The sequence below is a fragment of the Mobula birostris genome, chromosome 1, assembly GCF_030028105.1.
Source record: "Mobula birostris isolate sMobBir1 chromosome 1, sMobBir1.hap1, whole genome shotgun sequence".
In the NCBI taxonomy this organism is placed as follows: domain Eukaryota; kingdom Metazoa; phylum Chordata; class Chondrichthyes; order Myliobatiformes; family Myliobatidae; genus Mobula; species Mobula birostris.
In genome coordinates, this window is record NC_092370.1 from 177846777 (window position 1) to 177871321 (window position 24545).

The 24545-nt window shown below is 43.8% G+C and overlaps 1 protein-coding gene across 1 annotated transcript in view; it reads left to right on the forward strand.

Moving 5' to 3' along the window:
* The first annotated feature begins 17160 nt into the window (after positions 1–17160).
* The window catches only part of aven (apoptosis, caspase activation inhibitor), a 94275-nt gene continuing 86890 nt past the window's right edge, over positions 17161–24545 (forward strand). Inside the window, exon 1 of the mRNA XM_072266813.1 lies at positions 17161–18138. Coding sequence (XP_072122914.1) covers positions 17920–18138 — 219 coding nt within the window. The 5' untranslated portion in view covers positions 17161–17919. The remainder of the gene's footprint in view (positions 18139–24545) is intronic.

The following is a 24545-nucleotide window of genomic DNA, read 5'->3' on the forward strand; positions in this document are numbered from 1 at the left end:
TTGAAGAATGCCTTGGGGTTTTCCTTAATCCTGCTCGGCAAGGCCTTCTCATAACCTCTTCTGGCTCTCCTAATTTCATTCTTAAACTCCTTCCTACTAGCCTTATAATTTTCCAGATCTCTATCATTACCTAGCTTTTTGAACCTTTCATAAGATTTTCTTTTCTTCTTGACCAGATTTTCAACAACCTTTGTCCACCACGGTTCCTGTATCCTACCATCAACCTTTTCCTGTCTCATTGGAACGTACCTATGTAGAACGCCGCACAAATATCCCCTGAACATTTGCCACATCTCTGCCATATATTTCCCTGAGAACATCTGTTCCCAATTTATAATTCCAAGTTCCTGCTTGATAGCTTCATATTTCCCCTTACTCCAATTAAATGTTTTCCTAACTTGTTTGTTCCTATTCCTCTCCAATGTCGTGGTAAAGGAGATAGAATCGTGATCACCATCTCCAAAGTGCTCTCCCACTGAGAGACCTGACATCTGACCTGGTTAATTTCACAATACCAGATCAAGTACAGCTTCTCCTCTTGTAGGCTTATTTACATACTGCGTCAGGAAACCTTCCTGAACACACCTAACAAACTCCACTCCAACTAAACCCTTTGCTCTAGGGAGATGCCAGTCAATATTGGGGAAATTAAAATCTCCCATCACGACAACCCTGTTATTACTGCACCATTCCGGAATCTGTTTCCCTATCTGCTCCTTGATGTCCCTGTTACAATTGGGTGGTCTATAAGAAACACCCAGTAGAGTTATTTATGCCTTCCTGTTTCTAACTTCCACCCACAGAGACTCTGTAGACAATCCCTCCATGTCTTCCTCCTTTTCTGCAGCTGTGACACTATCTCTGATCAACAGTGCCACGCCCCCACCTGTTTTGCCTCTCTCCCTATCCTTTCTGAAACATCTAGAGCCTGGCACTCTAAGTAGCTGTTCCTGCCCCTGAGCCATCCAAGTCTCTGTAATGGCTACAACATCATAGCTCCAAGTACTGATCCACACTCTTAGCTCATCTGCTTTGTTCATGGTACTCCTTGCATTGAAATAAACACATCTCAAATCATCAGTCTGAGTGCTTCCTTTCTCTATCACCTGCCTATCTTCCCTCTCATACTGCTTACAAGCTTTCTCTATTTGTGAGCCAACTGCCCCTTCCTCTGTCTCTTTAGTTTGGTTTCCACCACCCCCAGCAATTCTAGTTTAAACTCTCCCCAAGAGCCTTAGCAAACCTCCCTGCCAGGATATTGGTACCCCTTAGATTCAAGTGCAACCTGTCCTTTTTGTACAGGTCACGACTGCCCCAAAAGAAGTCCCAATGATCCAGAAATCTGAACCCCTGCCTCTTGCTCCAATTCCTCAGCCATGCATTTATCCTCCACCTCACTCTATTCCTATACTCACCGTCGTGTGGTACAGGCAGTAATCTCGATATCATTACCTTTGAGGAACACACATCAAAGTTGCTGGTGAACGCAGCAGGCCAGGCAGCATCTCTAGGAAGAGGTACAGCCGACGTTTTGGGCCGAAACCCTTCGTCAGGATTTGAAATCTCTTACTAGCTCTTCCTTCAGTTAGTCCTGATGAAGGGTCTCGGCCCGAAACGTTGACTGTACCTCTTCCTAGAGATGCTGCCTGGCCTGCTGCGTTCACCAGCAACTTTGATGTGTGTTTCTTGAATTTCCAGCATCTGCAGAATTCCTCGTGTTTGCGTCATTATCTTTGAGGTCCTGCTTCTCAGCTTCTTTCCTAACTCCATGTGGTCTGTTTTCAGGAGCTCCTTCCTTTTTCTGCCTACGTCATTGGTACCAAGATGTACCACAACTTCTGCCTGTTCTCCTTCCCACTTCAGGATATTGTGGACATGATCAGAAACATCTTAGACTCTGGCACCTGGGAGGCAAACTACTATCCATGCTTCTTTCCTGCGTCCACAGAATCGCCTGTCTTCTCCCCTAACTATAGAGTACCCTATCACTGCTGCCATCCTCTTCCTTTCCCTACCCTTCTGAACCACAGGGCCAGATTCTGTGCCAGAGGCGTGACCACTGTTGCTTCCCCAGGTAGGTACCCCCCCCCAACAATACTCAAACAGGAGTAATTATTGTTAAGGGGGACAGCTGCAGGGATACTCTCTAATGTCTGACTCTTGCCCTTCCCTCTCCTGACTGGTTCCCATTTATTTGTCTCCCGAGGCCCCGGTGTGACTACTTGCCTGCAGCTCCTCTATCACCCCCTCACTTCCCCTGATCAGATGTAGGTCATCAAGCTGCATCTCCAGTTCCCTAACCCCAGTCCCTAAGGAGCTGCAGCTCTCCCGGACATCCCACATCGGACACCCAGTACAGAATACCGGCCTCATAGACATACTTCCTATTCATATTCTTCACAAGTAACTTATCTCGCCTTGACCCATTATTGCCGAAGCCCTCCTACTCTGACTCCCTCTACTCTGTCACCCGCTCCTCCAATGCCCGCTCTATAAAGCTGTCTTCTTTTAAAATTCTTCCCACCGGTCTATTTCGCTGACATCCACGTGCCTGCACAGTCGTGCCTTGACTTGTAATGTATACTTGTGAGCATAGTTCCCTCTAAGCTGTGCGCGTGTGCGCACGCACACACGTTTTTCAACCAGCGCACAAAGAAAATTAATGTGTGCACAAAAGGTTAGTTACCTAAGATAATGGAGTAGTTAATAATTATACTTATTGAAAATAATCTTTTAGCCAACTGTTTCTGTTAACTAGTTAGTCGGTTTTTCAAATACCACAATGCACGTCACTAATTTACATCATCTCACCTATCCTGTTCCGGTTTGTACAGCTGCATCACGGCGGCAGCCATGTTTGGTGGACAGTGTTCATATCGTAAAGTTCACAAAGATCTGTTTCAAATCCTGTAGATAGCTTACTAAGTTTTTAATGGAAAAAATATTGATTAACTATGTCGAATTCAAAAGAAGCAAAGGACGTGAAGCGCAAAAGAACTGCAAATTTGTTTAAAGTTGAATGGCTTAACAAAATAGTAGAAACTGTTACACCGACAGCTCCTGAGGTCATGAACGTTCAGCTATGAGAAATATTTATGTATGATTCGGAAACTGGAGTTATCTGTTTGTTTTGTCGTGATGCAAAAGTTGGTGGGGAATTTGCCAGTGGAAAGAAGTGGAATGATATTTGGAAAGTTTTCTTTTTGGAGCGTCAGTTGGCAAGTAAAGCGCATTTGGACGGTGTCCAAAAGCTCAGGCAACAGAACCCATCATTACCCGTTACAGGAGTGCTACGCATGTTACGGTAGAGTGCAGATGAGCGAGAACGAAAATGATCAAACCCAGAGGAAATCAAAGTTGAGGTACAAAAATGGTCAGCTTTTGATTTCTCCGCAATTGTAGATTGTGACTTCACATTTGGCGATGAACAAGTTAATGCCTTGTGTCTAAAGTATCATGATTTTCTAGTTGAAAATATTGTAATAGTTAGACAGCTTAATGATTTCAAATTTTCCGTGCAAGAAAGAATTAAATCCAAATCGATTGGTAGAGGAGGCCATGGACTGACATATCAGAATGGAAATGGGAAGTAGAATTGAAACAGATGGCCACAGGGAGATCCCACATTTTCTGGTGGATGGAACATAGGTGCTCAGCGAAGCAGTCTTCCAGCTTACGTCAGGTCTCACCAATATACAGGAAGCCACACTGGGAGCACTGAATAGGTGTACAAGAATATGAGAGGCATTGATTGTGTGGATAGTCAGAGGCTTTTTCCTAGGGCTGAGATAGCTAGCATGAGAGAGCACAGTTTTAAGGTGCTTGGAAGTAGGTACAGTGGAGACGTCAGGGGTAAGTTTTTTATGCAGAGAGTGGTGAGTGCATGGAATGGGCTGCCGGCGATCGTGGTGGAGGCGGATACGATAGGGTCTTTTAAGAGACTCCTGGATAGGTACATGGAGCTTAGAAAAATAGAGGGCTAGGGGTAACCCTAGGTAATTTCTAGGGTAAGGACATGTTTGGCACAGCTTTGTGGGCCAAAGGGCCTGGATTGTGCTGTAGGTTTTCTATGTTGCCATGTTTCTATAAATATCTAATATATAGAAAGGAGAGATTTATTGGTGTAGGTGCATAGTTTCCTGAAAGTGATGACACATATACAAATGATAAAGACAACATTAGGCATGCTTGCCTTCTTCAGTCAGGATACTGAGTATAGGAGGACGGATGCCATGTTATAGCTGTACAAGACCACATGTATGACCATATTTGGGGTATTGCATATAGTTTTGTTGTTGTGCTGTGGGAAGGATGTCCATTTAATTGGAAAAGCTGCAAAAATGATTTAGGAGGGTATTAACCAGGACTAAAGGATATGAATAATAAGGAGAGGATGGAGGGGCTAGGACTGTATCATAATATATCCTAGCACTGATCATAATATGTTAGAATTCACCCTGCAATTTGAGAAGGAGAAGCTAAAGTCAGATGTATCAGTATTACAGTGGAGTAAAGGGAATTACAGTGGCATGAAAGAGGAGCTGGCCAAAATTGATTGGAAGGGAACACTAGCAGGGATGACGGAAGCACTGCAATGGCTGGAGTTTTTGGGAGCAATTCAGAAGGGACAGAATAGATACATCCCAAAGAAGAAGTAATATCCTAAAGGCAATCATGGCTGACAAGAAGTCAAAGCCAACATAAAGAGTGGGCGTATAATAGCGCAAAAATTAGTGGGAAGCCTTTAAATACCAAAAGAAGGCAACTAAAAAAAGTCATAAAGAAGGAAAAGATGGAATACGAAGGTAAGCTAGGCAATAATATTAAAGAGGATACCAAAAGTTTCTTCAGATATATAAAGTGTGAAAGAGAGGGAAGTGTAGATATAGGATCACTGGAAAATGATGCTGGAGCGGTAGTGACGTGGACAAGGAAATGGCAGATGAACAGAATAAGTATTTTGCATCAGTCTTCACTGTGGAAGACACCAGCAATAAGCTGGAAGTTCGAGAGTGTCAGGGGGCAGAAGTGAGTGAAGTTGCTATTACTAGGGCAAAGGTGCTTGGGAAACTAGTTGGTCTGAAAGTAGATAAGTCACCTGGAACAGATGGTCTATACTCCAGGGATTGTGGATGCATTAGTAAAGATCTTTCAAAGTTAACAGAGTCTAGCATGGTTCCAGAGGACTGGAAAATTTCAAATGTCACTCCACTCTTCAAGAAGGGAGCAAGACAGAGGAAAATAGATTATAGGCCAGTTAGTCCAACTTTTGTGGTTAAGAAGATGTTGGAGATAATTGTTAACAATGTGGTTTCAGGATACTTGGAGGCACATGATAAAATAGGCCAACATCAGCATAGTTTCCTTAAGGGAAACCTTGCCTGACAAATCTGTTAGAATTCTTTGAAGAAATAACAAGCAGGTTAGACAAAGAAAAATTGGTGGATGTTGTATACTTGGGATTTTCAGAAGGCCTTTGACAAGTTGCCACACAGAAGGCTGTTTAACAAGTTAAGAGCTCATAGTATTACAGAAAAGATACTAGCATAGACAAAGCAATACATACGAAATGCTGGAGGGATTAAGCAGGCCAGGCAGTAACTGTGGAAAAGAGTAAACAGTCGACATTTCAGGCTGAGACCCTTCATTAGGACTGGAAAAAAAGAAGAGAAGTTAGAGCGCTGGTAACCAACGGGGGCGATAATGTGCCCTAAAAGGGTGTTAGGAGAAATAGAAGTCATTGGGTGGCATTCAAGATTCTTGGAGGGTGGGTGGAGGTGAGGTGGTAGGCGGCATTCTAACTTGAGGCAAAAGACCTGACCGACCGTGTCAACTCGTTTCTGTCATCAACATCTGATAAGCATTCCCAGTTAGTGTTAATTCTTAATTTTAATCTAGGCCCATTAATGATGGATAAATATAGACGTCACAATCTCTTTGAGTCGGAAGGCAGTGAAGCCTTGAATTCTAATACTGCAAAGAAACAGAAGCCACAGAAAGTGCATCAATACAATGTTAAGTACCTGGAGTAAAATGTGCAGTGCCCACTTTTATCAGAAAATTGGAAATATGTAAGCAAAACATTGGGAGAAGAATGTTTTCAGTTTCCTTGCGTGGAAGGTATGGCACTCTCTTTCACAGACAGTGATTTGCAAGAGTACTACTTACACTTGCAGTCACTGAAGAAGGATTTTCAGAACCAATTCAAGCATTTAAAAGAACTGAAAATTCCAGACTGGGTAATTAAACCATTTCTTTGTAAGTGGAAGAATGGGAAGAGAGCTTACAAGAAGAAATTTTCAAAATTCAGAATGATGAAGCAGCAAAAATTCTTTTCAAAAATTTTGGCTTTTGAGGTATGTGGCTACACTGTCATTTGAAGTTTACTGGTCTTTGGAGAAGAGCCAAACTGTTCTTCACTGCATTTCCATACTCCTACCTTGTTGAAAGAGGCTTTGGTGCAGTGAAGCACATACTCACAAAAAAGCAGAAACTGCTTGGACATTGTTACGCATGGGGACTTAAGGCTTTTGCTGTCACAACTTGAACCAGATATTTCAACTCTTTCTAAAAACCATCAAGTTCAAGGATCACATTGATCACAGGTGCTGTGTAAGTGAGGTTTAAAGACAAATAAAAATTTAAATCAGAATAATTTTTCTCATGTTGGCATATGGTAGACATGTTTTTACACTATGTGGGCACTGGAAAGTACATTGTGCCTAAGAGGGAATTGGCAAGAATGGAAGTGCTTTAGGGGGACGTTGGGCTCAAAAAGGTTGGGAAACACTAAGTTAGAGCAAGAAGGTAGGGGGAGAGGAGGAAGAAGTATAAAGTAGTAGGTAATAGGTGAAACCAGGAGAGGGGGAGGGGTGAAGTAAAGAGCTGGGAAGCTGGTGAAAGAGATAAAGGGCTGGAGAAGAGGGAATCAGATAGGAGAGAGTAGAAGACCATGGAAGAAAGGGAAGGGGAAGGAGCATCAGAGGGAGGTGATGGGCAGGTAAGTAGATGATATTTGAGAAATGGAAACAGGAATGGGAATGGTGAAGGTGGGGTGGGCATTTAGCAGAAGTTCGAGAAATTGATATTCATGCCATCAGGTTGGAGGCTACACAGATGGAATATAAAGTGTTGGTCCTCTAACCAGAGTGTAGACTCATCATGGCAGTAGAGGAAGCCATGGATTGACATGTCAGAATGGGAATGGGAAGTAGAGTTGAAGTGGGATAAAGGATTAACTGATTGGCAGGAGGAAAAGTGTGGGGATAAAGGCAGACTTTTCTGGTTGGCTGCTGGTGACTAATGGTGTTCCACAGGGGTCTGTGTTGGGACTGATTCTTTTTATGTTTCATGTTAATGATCTGGGTGACAGAATTGATAGCTTTGTGGCCAAGTTAGCAGATGAAACAAAGATAGGTGCAGGGGCAGGTAGTGTTGAGAATGTAGAGAGGCTACAGAAGGACAGACAGATTAGGAGAATGATCATGCACTTTGGTAGAAGAAATAAAAGTATAGTCTATCTTCTAAATGAAGAGAAAATTCAAAAATCTGAGGCACAAAGGGACTCGTGAGTCCTTGTGCTGGAATACCTAAAGGTTGAGTCAGTGGTGAGAAAGACAAATGCAATATTAACCTTCATTTCAAGAAGACTAGAATATAAAAGCAAGGATGTTATGTTGAGGCTTTATAAGACACTGGTGAGGCATAACTTGGAGTATTGTAAGCAGTTTTGCGCCCCTTATCTAAGAAAGGATGTACTGACATTGAAGAGGGTTCAAAGAGTTTCATGAAAATGATTCTGGGATTGAAAGGCTTTTCATATGAGAAGTGATTGAGGCTCTGGGCCTGTACTCACTGGAATTCAAAAAAATGAGGGGGACCTCATTGAAAACTATTGAATGTTGAAAGGCCTCAAAAGAGTGGATCTGGAGATGATGTTTGCTATGGTGGGGGATCTAAGACCAGGGGACACAACCTCATAATAGAGGGATGTCCATTTCGAATGGAAGTCCAGGAGGAATTTTTTTAGCAAGAGAGTGGTGAATCTGTGGAATTCATTGCCAAGGACAGCTGTGGAGGCCAAGTCATTGGGTATATTTAATGCAGAGGTTGATAAGCTCTCATTTAGTCAAGAAAAACAGGCAGCAGATTGGGGCTTAGTGGGAAATGAATCAGCTATGATGAAATGGCATAGCACACTCAATGAACCAAATGGCCTAATTCTGCTCCTGTGTTTTTTGATCTTATGGTCTTTCTCCGCTGGAATGTTGATGGGTGAGAGGTGAATTAGAATATTATAAAATAATGAGAAGAAATAAGGTAAGTAGCCATTGTGTTTTCTCCAGGGCGAGGGGGGCGGGCACTACATTGAAAAGTCATAGGTTTAAAGTGAGAAGAAAAACAATTAAAAGGAAACTGTGGGGTAACTTTTTCCAAGCAGCAACTGGTACATATGTAGAATCTGCTGCTAGGGGAAGAGGTGGAGACCATTGCAGTTAAGACTTTTTAAACACGTTTATTACAGGGATAAGGAAGGTTTCAGGCATATGGGCCAAGTGTGGGAAAACAGGACTGGCTCAGTTAGGCAACTTGGGTGGCACAGGCAAGTTGGGTTGAAGAGCCTGCTTCTATGATATCTGTCTCTATCACTCAAAGATCCTGCAGAATACAGCATGGCATTGAAAGTTCTGTACTTGGCTCACTGAGGGCCTTGTGCCTCTCCAGATCAGCAGGAGTGATTAACAAGATGTTATATTTCAACAGATGAGAGGCAGCCTAGGAAATGGAGTAGGTTGGAAGTGGATCAGCCTCTTCTGCCACAAGCTGCTCGGCTGGCATACTTCCTATTGCACTTGAAAGAATGTAAGAAGGAAGCAAGAGCAGGGAATGTAGTCTGGGTGCAAAGTTTCAACAGTAATCACAAGGAAGGGCTTGTCAGCTCAAGGAAATAGCAGCCTTACTGGGCTTGCAGCAGCTGGTGGGAGAATCATACGGGGAACAAGTGAACTTGACTTTGATCTCGCCAATTTGCTTGTTGCCGGTCTCTAGCAATAACTGGACACAAAGAGTCATGGGAAAGAAAGGTCATGGCGTAGAAGGGTGCATCTTTCAGTTCCATTCCCACACCTCTTCCCCATAGCTCGGCAAACAATTTTCCATCATTGGCTATTCAAGTTCCTTTTAACATTGTTTCGACCCCTTCAAGTCCCTGATTAAACCAATCTCTTTGAAACAAAATGATTTCTCTTGCAGATTGTTATAGCATCTTAAAATGATGTTCCCAAATGCCTGAACCATTTGCTCAGGGGAAGATAACTTCCATTTATCTAAACTCATCTTAATTATGTCTATTTCTGTAACATTTCTTCAGTGAAAATATCAGTAGCAGAATAATTGTTTTCAACAGTGTGCTGGACAGTACAATCAAGTGCCACTTAGCATTAACCTGCTCATCAATGACCAAACTGAATTTTGCCAAGACCACATGGCTTTAACCTCATGGTCCAAAAGTATGCAGCGCACTGAGATTAATAGGTAAGGTGGGAGTGACTGCCCTTGACATTAACCTGAGTGTAATGTCAAGGACCTTTCGTAACATAAAAAATATGCAAACAAAGATGAAAACATTCCAGTGATTGGAACCATACCTCATTGAAAGGTCGATGATTGTAGTTATTGGACATCAATCATCCAATCCCCAGGACATCTTTGATGGAGTTCCACAAGGCAGCATCCAAAGCCCAGTTGGCTGCTTCATCAGTGACCTTTATAACACAAGGTCAGAATTAAGGGTTGGAGACACATGAGACTACCAGTGATGATTTCACGATATTTAGTTCCATTCACAACCACTTAGTGAATGAAACAGACCATGCCCGCACACAGCAAGATGTGGATAACATTTAGGCATGGCCTGATAAGTGCCAAGGAATATTCATATCAAACAATGTCTGTTTGCAACAAGAAAAAGATCTAATCACCTTCTCTTAACATTAAATAGGATTACCATTGTCAAATCCAACTACCATCACCATTCTGGGGTGCTTCACTGGCCAGAAACATCTGGAACATCTACAAAAATACTCTGGCTTCAAGAGGAAGGTTAGGGGCTGTGTATGCTGGAGTTAGTGATCTATCACTTAACATCCAAAACTTTTCAGACACCTATAGGATGCAATGTATATTGTCTACAAAATAAACAGCTGTTACTCACCTAGGCTTCTCCAGCAGGACGTCCAAAACCAGTGATCTCTTTCACCAAGAAGGACAAAGGCTTCAGGTGTATGGGAAAAGCACCACATGAATTCTCCTCTAATTTACACACCACCCTGACTGGTAAATATATGGCCGTTCCCTGATTGTTTCTCAAGTATATATTCAGGAACTCCTATGCCATGGCTAATGCACCAGAAGGCCTGCACTGATTCATTTAGGGATGGGCATAAAAACTGCCTTTGCCTTTAATGCCTTGAGCTCAAGAAGCTACCAAATTAAATTAATTACTGTTCTGATGCCCTAGCATGTTCTTTGTTCTTTTATTTCTGTCAAGTCATAAGACCAAAAACACAGGAGCAGAATATGGCCATTCAGTCCATTGAGTTTGTTCCAATCATGGTCACATGACTGATTTATTTTTTTTTTCCCCTCAACCCATTCTCCTACCTTCTCCCCGTAATCCTTAACACGATTACTAAGCAAGAACCCACCAAACTCCACTTCAAATATACCCAGTGCATTGGCCTCCACAGTCAAGTCAGGGGACTTGCTGCAGAGTTCTCAGTCAGCTGTACTTCCTGAACCAAAATAAGCATACAAAGATTAGTTCAGACTTTATCTTAATTTTAATAATAAAGGTGAAAGTAGTAACTTCAAAAAGGTTTTTATTTGAAATAATGACTAAAATTCAAATACTTAAATAATTCCAGATACTTTAAATGTTAAGTCCTGACAAAAAATTCATATAGAAAGAGTCTGTTAAATCTTATTTGAGTCCTGCTCAGACTTTATTTTAAAGTTAATATTGCCCCCTGACCATCTGGCCTATTGATGTTTCTAGCTCCAGGTGATAATCATAAGCCATGCCGTTTATTTGATCTAAAATTATCACTGCTATCATCTTTCCAATAGTTATTATAACTCCCACTGTTTCTGGATCACTGGCGACTCTGGCTGTGTATATGGATACCTCTGTGTTGCTCCTTGTGGGTAACATTTTGCTCCGCCCTCTGGGAGACCTAAGGGTTGCTGGTACTGTATCTGGACATTTCTGCTAATATCTAGTGTATCAGAAAAGCCGAGTAAATCTATTTTATTTGGTAATTTCTATTCACAGTTTGCCCTTAACTTCATCTCACCATCCGTATTGTAAGTGCTTTGCCTGCATCTGGTGATTGCTGGTGACTCTTTTGTTGTAAATAAGTCAGTGTTCTGTTCTTAACCAGTTCCTATGTATTCTTTTTATATAATGTTCAGGGTTGATGTACTGTGTTGATTTTCCTGTGCTTATGATCTCAGTCTGTTCTGGGGGTGCTGTTGATTTCATTTATTTCTTTTAGGTATTTAAGTATGGAACATTATGGTGAATGATGGTTATTTTTTATGTGTGTCTCTTATAATTGGAGGTAAATTCAAAACAATGGTGATGTGTTCAGTTGCACCAAATGTTTTTTGAGACCATTTAGTTTTACATCCCAGTCATGGTATATTGCTGTGCACACATAGATTAAGTCATAATATATGTTAATTTTCTTAGGTAGTCATCCACAGTCTTTGGTAGTACTTTTCTGTTTGCCCACAAATTTTTATTTCAAAAGATATTCAATTAGCCGAAGGGTTAAATTCAGTTTTGGTTTGCAGATCACTGCTGAACTTGGCCTGAACTTCCAGTACTGTGGAGGCCTAAAATCAGGTTTTCTATTTTACTGGCCAGCAATATGGAACAGAAGCAAGTTATTCTCCAAAATTTATACCTAAGAATTCATAATCGCTACTTATCTATTCCTGTGATCTGGACGTCTAGTCTATATTTGCTAGATATTTGCTATATCCCCGCTCCCCGCACAAAAAAATGAACAAAGAAAGGAATCAGCATATCAACCCCCAAATCCCTCCTTCCGCACAAAAATAAAGGAACAAAAGGGAACTGGCACATGGGCCCCCAAATCCCTCTCCACGTACAAAAAAAAAGCAAAAAAGATCGGGTGAAACACACAGAATATCAATAACTATGAGACTTGAAGAAAGTCTACAGTCCAAGTCCACAACCAAAATGCAGAAAACCAGGGCAACACTCTCCGGCAGGCCTTTCCCTCTCTGTAGCAGAGCTATCAAAAGACAGACAGGTATTGTTACCCCCTCTGCACTCGGCTTGATGCTTCAATCTCCCTCACTGCTTTAATCAGCAAATAATAGCTTTGATCAGCGAAAGAGTCAAACATCGGTTTACACCCGCTGAAATTCGTGCACATTGCTTCAGTCTCCTGGAATTGCTTCAGAGACTGCAGAGTGCTGAAGCTCCCAAACAAGCTTCTGCAATCACCTCAATGTTTCAATCTCCTTCAATGCTTTAATCAGCAAAATGGAGTCATACATCAGCCTCACAGCTATCCTGCGGCCTGCCTTATTGAGGTTTGTGCATGCTGCCTCTGCCTCCCAGAATCCTCTTGGAGACTTCAGAGCACTGGATCATCCAAACGATCTTCAAACTGCAAATCACAGCTCCAACAGTTCCAGAATCACATCCAAGATGAAAAACAAATGTAAATGACATAAAAGAAGTGTTATATATGGTTTCATGATCTATCCAGAAGATGTTAACTGAAGGAGTGTTGTATGCAGGCACAATCTTGACTGGACCAGAATGTTTTCCCTGTGACCATGTAGGTTTCTTCCCATAGCCCAAAGACATACCAGTTAGTAGGTTAATTCGTCATTGTAAATTGTCTTGTGATTAGACTAGTGATAAATAGGTGAGTTGCTGGGTGGCAAGGCTTATTGGACTGGAAAGGTCTGTTCCATGCTGTATCTCAAAAGAAAAATAAAGTAAAAAGTAACCAAACAAGAAGCTTAGTCTGGGTAGAATTTGTTGGTTGCATCCAGGAGCGTTTCTTGGAACAGTATATAGGTAGTCCAACCAGGAAATTGGCCATAATAGACCTTTTATTGGGAAATGAGCTCAGCCCGGTAATTGGGGTTTCCTTGGGAGAGCATTTTGAGAATAATGGTCACAACTATGGAATTTTAAGATAGTTAAGGATAAATCCAGAACTCAGAGGAAAGTTTGGTGTTAGGAAAACTACAACATAATAAGGTAGGAGCTGGAAATAAATGGGGAGCAGGTGTCTCTTAGTGTCATCTGACATGGGAGAGTTTTTTTAAGAGCCAACTGTCCGAAGTCAGGACTGACATATTTCAAAGAAGAAGAAGGAGAAGGATAGGATGATTTGTTGACTGTGAACAGGCTCTCTGAGGTGATACCCCTTTCACTTTTCAAGGGGCTTTTCTGCCCCTGCACGTGCAGTAGCAGAAGGAGCTATACTGTGGTCCATCCCTACAAAACCTTAGCATTGGTTATACAAAGCTTCAGTGCATTCACCAACAACTATAGTGAGCCAGTTTGCAGCATTCTCTCACAAACGTCTCCCTATCCAGGATGACCAATAGGTTTTGGGCCGACCAAAGAGAACACACCACATTAGAGCAAATATCTCCAGGAATGGACCATAAATCAGGGCTTCCTCTGTTACACAACTACTGAGAATAAACCAGGACATGGACCCCTGTCTCCACCTCCACATCCTTTTAGCAAATCTACATTAAGCAAAGAGGTGGTTGACTGTCCCTTCCCCACCACAGCCATCCTGTGGGCTGTGCATATTGGGGGTGACCATCTGTAGTGGAAGGCTTTGACCATTTGTTTCGGAAACAAGCACGCAGAATCCAAATTGCTTCTGTCTCACAGCGTCTGCAATCCATTCAGTGCTAACCACTACCTGATGGACTTGTGGTCAAAGGTGTTAACTTGGAAGAACTCTTCCACATAGACAGGCAGTACAGCAATATTCAGCTGACTGGGGTATTGCATGGTAGAGGGACCAGTCCAATCTTCCACATCATTTAGAACTTCATTACGCAAGTGATCTAGTGCCAACATAACTTTGGGTCCATACACCACCTGATACAGCCACACACAAAGAAGGTCATCAGGATGAAAACAACATTGGGTACATTTTTGCCCCCATTCACAAGGGACTTGTGCATCATGACTTGGTGGATCCCAGATAAACTGGAAGATGTCTCCAGTTAGTACTGAAACAAACAGAGGAGTGGGGAACAGGCTACGTTTGTGCTTAACAGCATCCTTAGAGCATATCACATCTTTTACCAAATTATTCCCAGAGAACACCATTTCTACAAAGCTATGTTTGATCTTCCCTAATTTGCTCCAGCCAGTTCTTGTTACACATCTCAGTTCGTCCAAACCAGATCTGCAGCACATTCAGGTTGTCAGGCCTGACAGTGAAGGGGACATTGAAATGGACAGTTGCCAACAGTCCTGAGGTCGATTCTGGCTCCCAATGCCACTCAAACTGGTCATTGATGTTGATCACTCTGAAAACTGACCATGGAACCGAGCTGGAGATGGCTAGATCATCCAGTTACAGAGCGATTTCTACTTGTGTCACCTCTTCCTGGCAATGTCTTTTCTTATGCTCTTGTCCTTCCTGATGGGTTCAGCAAAAGTTTCTATGTAGCACACAAACAAGTGGGGAGAGTGGACAACTCTGCCTGATTCTAGATGATGAGGAAGCTGTCTGTCTCCTATCCATTTATTTGGACTGCTCTATGAATATCTGTTTACAGCAGTTGGATCTAATTTATAATTCCCTCCAGAAAACCCATTTTGTGTATGGTATCCTGTCAAAGGCCTTCTCCAGGTCCAGGCAGGCATCTGTCCCTCTGTCCTACGCATAGGCACTGGTATCCCTGAGTAGTACATGGCTGTCAAGAGATTTTCTAGAGCAGCCACAGATTTGGTCTAGGTGGATAATCGGTCCCAGAGTAGATGTGACCTGGTTGGTGATCTTTTACAGAATCTTGTAATCCACACTCCACAGTGAAGTTGGTTTCTAATTCCTGATGTCCTTCCTCTCCCACCCCACTTCTGCTTGTTGATGAGGGTGGTTTATGCTCTTCCTCATGGAGTCTGACATGCCCCTGCTAGAAGCATAATGTTGTACACTTCCTGGAGATCTGGGGCGTCCAGTCCCACAATTCGGACAGTAAGCTATCACTTCCTGGAGTTTTATTTGTGCCAAGGGCCTGTCACCTCCTCTAAGGACAATGGCTGATACAGGATCTCCCACTTACTGTCAAGCACCTCTGTAACAGACTACAGGAAGTTCTGTGCTGATACACTGTGCTGTCTGTGGTCTTACTGGTTAAAAAAAAGAGATCTTCAGGTCCTTAGTATGTCTGTCTGTGAAGATGTAACTAAATTGTCCTCTCCCTTAAGGATGTGGATCACAGGGCTCCCCCGTGAACCTGTCAGAAGCATTAGCATGCCTCATCCTACTCCACAAAGTGGATCTTGGACCGTTAGATGATGTTGGAGGATTCAGAGGTAAAGGCCACAGCTTGCTGGCTCTTTGCCTCTTAAGAGTTCCTCTCTCACATCCACCCCTCTTGACTGCATATGGAGAGGTTGTTGCAAATCTTATGTGGAGATGGTGCAATTCTCATGACTTTTTCTGAACATCTCTGAGGATGAAGAACCTCTTGGTTGCTTCTCACCAGTAAACTGGGATTTCAAAGAGGGACTTCACAGTTCTCCAATCTAGGGTCAGCAGCATGACATTCAACACTCATGCCCCCTACCTGCCTTCTTGCCCTCCTGTAGGTGACAAGCGGCATGAAGGACGCTGTGGTCAGAGAATATTAGCCTAATGTCGGTGGTACCGTCTGTGACTGTCTTTGATGTGAAGAGGAAATCATGTGAGGCCATACTGAGCTGTCTGAATCGGTCCAAGTGTGCTCCACCTGCAGGGTGCTAAAGGCATTGCACAATTTTGTAGCCTTAACCATTTCCATCGGGAGTTCAGAGTTGCTCCAGTTTTCTGTTGGCGCTACCAGATTTTTCAACTGCATCAATGATGAGATTGAAGGCTGCGGCCAGAACAACAGATAGGGACCTTGCCAGCAGTGGTGGGACCTGCTGGAGGATAGCTTGTCATTCATTTAGCACGGGCGAGCCATACACATTGATTAGCCGGAGTGGACTGTTATGGTACTTTATTTCAACCACAAGGAATCATCCCACTTCCTTCATCTCTTTGACCACACCGCAACGACCTTTGATAGTTGTGGAGTGTGGCAGCCTGCACTCTTGTAAAAAAAATTACATCTGTCTTGACTTTGGAAAAGTATTGGAAGACGTTAACACATTGTACAGTGTTCTTCACACTGCACGTTTAGCCAGTTTTATCTCTGTGGTTATATTATTTGAGTTCTAAGATCACAAATGCAGTCTGTTGTTAATCAACCTGATACCGCATGCACACAGACTTGGCGAACTGCCAGTGTTTTTGGGCACAGGTACTAGGAATGGTGTCTGGCTCTCTCTTTCTGGTCTCCCCACGGCCTGTGATTCTTTCTGTATTCTCCTCACAGCCCGTGACTCCCTCCGTGTTCCCGTCACAGCCCTTGATTCTCCTCTGCGCTCCCCTCTCACAGCCTGTGACTTTCTCCGTGCTCCCGTCACAGCCCGACTCTCTCCGTGCTCTCCTGTCACAGCCTGTGACTCTCCTGTGCGCTTCCCTCTCACAGCCTGTGACTCCTCTGCACTCCAGTCACAGCTTGTAACTCTCTCCGTGCTCCCCTCTCACAGCCCGTGACTCTCTCCATACTCCCCTCTCACAGCCTGTCTCTCTCTCTGTGCTCCCCTGAAACAGCCTGTGACTCTCTCCGTGCTCCCCTATCACAACCTGTGACTCTCCTCTGCACTCCCCTATCATAGCTTGTGACCCTCCTCTGCGCTCCCCTCTCACAGCCTGTGACTCTCTCCGTGCTCCCGTCACAGCCTGTGACTCTCCTCTGCACTCCCGTCACAGCCTGTGACTCTCCTCTGCACTCCCGTCACAGCCCGCGACCCTCTCCGTGCTCCCCTCTCACAGCCTGTCTCTCTCTGTGCTCTCCTGTCACAGCTGACTATCTCCGTGCTCCCCTATCACAGCCTATGTCTCTCTCTGTGCTCCTGAAACAGCCTGTGACTCTCTCCGTACTCCCGTCACAGCCTGTGACTCTCTCCGTGCTCCCCTGTCACAGCTTGCGACTCTCTCTGCGCTCCCCTCTCACAGCCTGTGTCTCTCTCTGTGCTCTCCTGTCACAGCCTGTGACTCTCCTCTGCGCTCCCCTCTCACAGCCTGACTCTCCTCTACGCTCCCTCTCACAGCCTGTGACTCTCCTCTGCGCTCCCTTCTCACAGCCTGTGACTCTCCTCTGCACTCCCCTCTCACAGCCTCTGACTCTCCTCTGCACTCCCCTCTCACAGCCTGTGACTCTCTTTGCGCTCTCCTGTCACAGCCTGTGACTCTCTGCGCTCTCCTCTCACAGCCTGTGACTCTTTCTGTTTTTTCCTCTTCACTGCCTGCGCCCCTCTCTGTTCCATTCTCTATGACTCTCTTTACCTCTCCATTTTCCCGTCACTGCCCGTAACTTTGTGGCTGTGACTTTTTGCTCCACTGTGACTTCTTTTCCCTCACTTTGCCCGCCCCCTTGCTGTGTCTCCTCTCTCGTTGCCTGCACCGGTCTCCTTCGCCGGTCCGGGTCCTCTCCCTTCCGTGACTTTCTCTCTGCTCTATTCACTGCCTGCACACGTATTATCTCTCTCTTTCTCCGCGGAATACGCCGCCCGCTTCGGCTATGGAGGAGGCGCCGCAACGGACATGGAGCCGAGGCCGAGGCCGCGGTCGCCGGGGAGGAGGGAGAGGCCGCGGCCGAGGTTCGCGTGGGTCCGGGGACCGACCGCAGCAGCCAGCGGAGCCTGAGCGGCGGACGCAGGGCCGCGACTTCCGGGAGGCACGGCCACCCCGAGGCCGAGGCCGAAACCGAGGCCTCGCCTCCCGGCCGCCGGAGCAGCAGGTAGGAGGAGCGCCCACTCGAGGGGTGGGTGCAGGTGTCAGGTTGAATGTGAGTGAACTTCGACTCAAGTGCTCGGTCTCTAACCCCATCCGCCAAGGGCCGGGCCCTGCATCCAGGACGGCGGAGCTGCCGCCACTTTCCTCCGGACTTTGTACCCGGCTGCTGGAGGAGGTTGGCTGGATGTACAAGTTGCCCCGAAATAATCACTATCTCTCCGCACCTTCCCCTTCCTTCCGAGTGCATTCAATTTCCCGCTCGTGGTGCACACATTTATAACTGGTTCTGCTGCTAGTATTGCATAAACGCTAACTCGTTGCACCAACTGTCATCCATTATGCTGTGAATGACCTGATCTGACCCGTATGGTTTATATTTCGTCCTCGTGGAAAGGAATTCAACAACGAGGACGAAATTCAACCTTACAGTGTCAATTTTTTCGGCCCTTATCAATATCTCTACAATGCAATCACATGTTTCCTGTAATTGAATGGTGTGCCGTGCTCAATATGTGGGTTAACCTATTTTGTATATGGTTCAAACAACAAACAACAGGAATTCTGCAGATGCTGGAAATTCAAGCAACACACATCAAAGTTGCTGGTGAACGCAGCAGGCCAGGTGCGTTCACCAGCAACTTTGTATATGGTTCCCTGATTTTATATCCTTGTCTGAGCCTTCTATTGATTTTTTGAGGGAATAAAGCTTCATTGGCAAGGCTACCTTTTAAAACCTACTCATATTTGCCCCAGAGAAGATTTTGGTAATGAAGAAAGGAATCCCTTTGCCTTTTTAACGGCCTGACTGAGCTTCAAGCATTTAAGGCACATGCTATGGTCCTGTTGTTCCAGCACACCACTCAAAGTGTTGCAGTTGATTGTTTTGCTTTTTTGTACCTCCCCAAATCTACTAGTTTACACATTAAAGCAACACACATAAAAGTTGCTGGTGAACGCAGCAGACCAGGCAGCATCTCTAGGAAGAGGTGCAGTCGACGTTTCAGGCCGAGACCCTTCGTCAGGATGCTGCCTGGCCTGCTGTGTTCACCAGCAACTTTTATGTGTGTTGCTTGAATTTCCAGCATCTGCAGAATTACTGTTGTTTGAGTTTACACATTAATTTCCTTTTGCCACTTTTTGTCTGACTACAACTAAAAAATAGTTTGAGTAAGATACTGAGGCGTGTTGCATATGCTGCAATAGAAACCATAGAAACTACAGCACAGAAACAGGCCTTTTGGCCCTTCTTGGCTGTGCCGAACCATTTTCTGCCTAGTCCCACTGACCTGCAATAGAAACCATAGAAACTACAGCACAGAAACAGGCCTTTACAGCACAGAAACAGGCCTTTGTATGAGATTTTTTCCCCCAGGGTTGGGAACTGAGAGCTAGAGGTCATGAGTTTAAGGTGAAGCAGAGAGATTTAATAGGAACCTGGGAGGCAAGTTGTTCACATAGAGAGTGGCCAGTATATGGAATGAGCTGCTTAAGGAATTTTTTTTGGGGGGGGGGTACATTAACATTTAGATTATTAGATTAGTTTATGAGAACACTCAGTCCTCTTTTATTGTCATTTAGAAATGCATACATGCATTAAGAAATGATACAATGTTTCTGCGGAGTGATATCACAGAAAACAGGACAATCCAAAGATTAACACTGACAGAACCACATAATTATAACATATAGTTACAGCAGTGCAAACCAATACCATAATTTGATGAAGAACAAACCATGGGCACAGTAAAAAAAAAGTCTCAAAGTCCCCGAGTCGACCGACTCCCGAGTCCCCGATAGCAGGCGGCAAAGGGGAGAAACTCCCTGCCATAAACCTCCAGGCACCGTCAACTTGTCGATGCCTTGGAAGCAGCCGACCACAGCCGACACTGAGTCCGTCCGTCCGATAACTTCGAGCCTCCGACCAGCCCTTCCAATGCAGCCTCCTGAGCGCCATCCTCTGCAGAGCGCCTTCGACCTAGCCATGGCCGCTGAAACAAGCAAAGTCGAGGATTCGGGGCCTTCTCCTCCAGAGAGTCCGGTTACCACACAGTAGCAGCGGCAGCGAAGCGGGCATTTCAGAAGTTTTCCAGATGTTCCTCCGTACTCTTATGTCCATCTCCATCAAATCAGAATTGTGCACGGTCCCCTACTTAACAGATTACAGATATCATTCACCGGAGAGGCCGTGCGCACTGCCGTCGCGCCACCATCTTCTCCACCACTAATTTGAAAGGTACTTGGAGAGGCATACGGATAGGATAGAGGGATATGGGCAAATGGGACGAACTTAGATAGGGATCTCAGTTGGCATGGACTATTTGGGCCAGAGGGCCTTTTACCATGTTGTGGGATTCTCTGAGAGAACAGATGCAGCTAGATTTCAAGGATAGACATGTATAGTGCTAAAATCAGAGTGTGTGGGAGCAGTGGGTGTTAGGCTGCATCAAACATAAGCAGTGTGATGTTCACTCATTCGTTATATTGCTGTGTTGTATGACATAAGCGGAATCGTGGTCTTTTCATGAAAGAAGTGGTTTACCACTACCTTCTCCTGGGGCAGTGTCTTTACATGACAGGTCATCCCAACTGTTATCAATACTCTTCAGAGTTTGTCTGCCTATGTCAGTGGTTGCATAACCAGGACTTGTGATATGCTTCAGCTGCTCATATGACTATCCATCATCTGCTCCCATGGCTTCACGTGACCCTGATAGGGGGTGGGTCACATTGCCCAAGGGTGACCTGCGGGCTAGTGGAGGGAAGGAGCACCTTACACCTCATTTGGGGGCATTGTATCTCTACCCCGGCACCTGGATGAGCAAGGTAAAATTTCCAGGTGTGGTAGATAAAATTTAATACAGGGAAATGGAAAGAATAAGGAACAATGATTAGTGGGTGTTTTTGGTCCTCATTAATGTCCTTGCCGTCCAACATCTAGACTGCCCCTACATCTCAGTGATGAGTAACCAGATCACTCATTCTGATCTGTTTGGTGGAGCCTTTCTTCACCAAGCTCAGATATGATGAAATGCAGGGATTCATTCCAAGTTCATAGCATAGCATCAAGTTTAAAGCCAGTGGGGTACCTAGCTTTGAGTGTTGGGACTGCGGGACATGGGGACACAAACACCTGCTCCACAAGTTGGCACCATGTGGATTCAAATGTCTCTGTCATCAGATCTCTCCAGTTCAGAAAATTTTGTATGGTACCAACATCATGGTAATAAGTAGCTATTGTGCCTTACAAACTTAGTGCTCTGCAGAGTGGTGTTGAGCTTGGTACCGTGGATTAAAAGACACATTTCTGAAGGATGTACAGGAAAAGACTGGTTTCTGCTGCTGAGCTACTTAATCATGCCATTGCCTTCTTGTGGCAATCTCAATAGGAATTCTATTTGGCCTGTTTTTCTCTTTGCTTCATTAACTTCAGATCATGCAAAGCACAGTGCCTATGTTCAAATGCTCAGCAAATTCCATTTATCCATCACCTTGTGCCTGTTTATCCACATGCTCTTGGTTAAGCAATGCCTCAGCACTTGTTCATGTCTATCAGTGGCTTCATCTGTCCATCTTTCTGAGCACTCTAATCTTCTGATTTGCTTTCTCTGCGCTAATCCTAAATTTGAATGCATTTCAAACTTAATTGCACTATCTTTAACAGCTGTGTTTTCAGTACTTAGATCCTGAATTCTTCCCTCGTACCAAACTTAAGAACTTTGTTCTTTTATCAGCTTAATTACTATTTTGTTTGATAATGTTCTTCAGGAGTGTCTTGGGATATTTTTTGCTATTTAAAGGCATTACATCAATGGTAGTTTTTGTTCAGGCTACAATGTTCATCTGTATCTCCCAGCTCAGTACAATTCAAATGCTCTTTATTTTCATTCTGATAAAAGAATACTTTTACTGTATATATCTGGTCAAGAAACAGACCATTTCACATTATTCTATGTAATACAAAATATATTTAGGAAGTAGATTTATGGCCTGAGGAAATCCCAATTGCTTTTCAGTCAGCAGTTTCAGGGCAGGTATTTGACGGAGTGTGGCATCAAGGCAGCCTGATAAAGCTGCAGTTGTTCTACATACTGGCACAAAGGAAAATGGTTGTGGTTGTTGGATGTCAATCATCCCAGCCCAGAATATCATTGCCGGAGACAATGAGTTTATTGTCATATTGAGTTGAGTTTATTGTCATATATATAAATACATGCAGTGACAAACTTACTTGCAGCAGCATCACAGGCACATGGTTCATCACGAGTCATCAGCGCTTCCAGAGGACTGTGTCCTTGGCCCAGTGATTGTCATCTGCTTCATCGATGACCTTGTTTGCATTGTAAGGTCACAATGGTCAATTCCTGCATGAACCAAGACCTGGATAATATTTAGCAATGGACTGCCACAAAAGTGCTAGACAATGATCATTTCCATTAAGAGAGATGAACCATCTACCTTAGGCATGCATGTCCTGTCTTTATTAGTAATCTGGGCAGTGGGTGCAGCAGACATCCCACCCTGCAAAAACTAATTTCAGGGAGATAGCACCATCAATTTGCGGGAGACTCCTGGAACTTCCGGGAGAGGTGGGATATCTGCAATACAGTAGCTCCTTAGCAGCTAGCCAGCTAGTTTAAATAACGTTAGTTATGCTAATGAACGAATGACACCTGTTAAACTTACCTCAACATGTCTTTTACAGTCTTAACCCACCATGGGCAATAGAAAAGTCACTGTTGCAAGCAGTGCAGCGAGCAACCCTGTCGTTATTTCGACCCCTATTAGGCAGGGGTACACTTTAGTGTAGTCTGGGGTGATGTACGTTTTATATTTTCTTTTTTTGGAACACTCCGCCATGGCGCACTCTCTGTCGCTCGCTATCTCTTGTCGCTCGCACACTCTCTCACGCTCTCTCTTGCTTTCTCTCGCTCGCTCGCTCTCAAAAAAATTGATTTCCATGATATTGTATATAATTTGCGGGCATCAGGGAGCCACTATTAATATGTGGGAGACTCCTGGAACTTCCAGGAGAGGTGGGATGTCTGGTGCACTGGGTCATCATTGATCTGAAGCTTAACTGGACTAGCTGAATAAATGTTGGGGCTACATGAGCAGGTCAAAGCTTAGATATCCTGCAGTGAGTGATTTAGTTTCTGATTCCCCCTAGACATTTCCACTATTCTTAAGACATCCCATGAAATGCTCTGCGTTTATCAGGCTGTGGTAGTCTTCAACCTCAAATGTTAACTATGTTTCTCTTTCTTCAGATGCTACCTGACCAGGTAAATGAAACTTTTTGTGTTGATATTGGATATAAATCTTATTCCTATGTAGTAGTTAATTTTCCTTTCATCATTAACTACAGAAGCTATCCATTAATTTACTCTTCAGATAGTTTGCAAATTGCAAACTCGTGGGTCAGTATAAATCTTTAAATTGTGTGAGGGATGAGAAAGAAGATGTTTAGAAAGGTTGAAATTAATGTAGAATGTAATATTCATATTATTATATTTGTTTGAAATTAATTTTGAAATACATGATTTAATTGATGCCCAGAAATCCAATGCATAGTGCTTTTAAGAAAATGGACTGATATTTCTGGGAGCTGTTGCTTATGGAAGAAATATTCTTTTTATCATTAATATTTTAAAAAATGACTAATTTTTATTAGTTTCACAAATGATTTTTCCATCAATATTTACTCATATCCCCCAATAATTCAAGTGTTAGCTTAATTGCAATTCGCTAGAATTATAGATGTGATTTATTTTTTTGTCTGTTAATTCCTGGTTCTAATGATTTAATGATTTACCATCATTCTTACAATTCAGTGAACTTCCCAGTGTTTGGAGTTTTATAGATATGGCAGGTTCCTTGGGCAACACAGTGGTTCCAGTAACGGAAACTCTGGAGTTCATGATTGTTGGCCAGTGATTGAACAGCAAGCTGTTTTATGTTGAGTGTGCTGTGGAAATGGTCTAGGGTGCCACCATGTAATCTGGCAGAACACTGCCATGGAAAACTACGCCAATCATGAAAAGATTTTTATTAGTTTTGAAAAACTTGATAATCTAATATACACTAGATTATACTGACAGTGTAGCTTAATATCAGGACAGATAAGTTCCCCGTGCCAGGCTTGATCTACCTCAGGTTACACTTCTCTTCCAGACAGGCTTAACAATTTCTTTGCCTGCTTCAAAGCATCAAACACAACAGCAAGGGGGAGAGCCAGTCCCTTTTTACCATCTGACCAACCGGCTCCAATCATTGATCCAGAGCAAACGCGGAGGACCCTTGCCAGGGTCAACCCACGAAAAGCGGGAGGTCCCGACAATATCCTTGGACATGTGCTCAAGGAATGTGCTGATGTATTAGCAGATGTCCTGACAGACATTTTCAACATCTCCC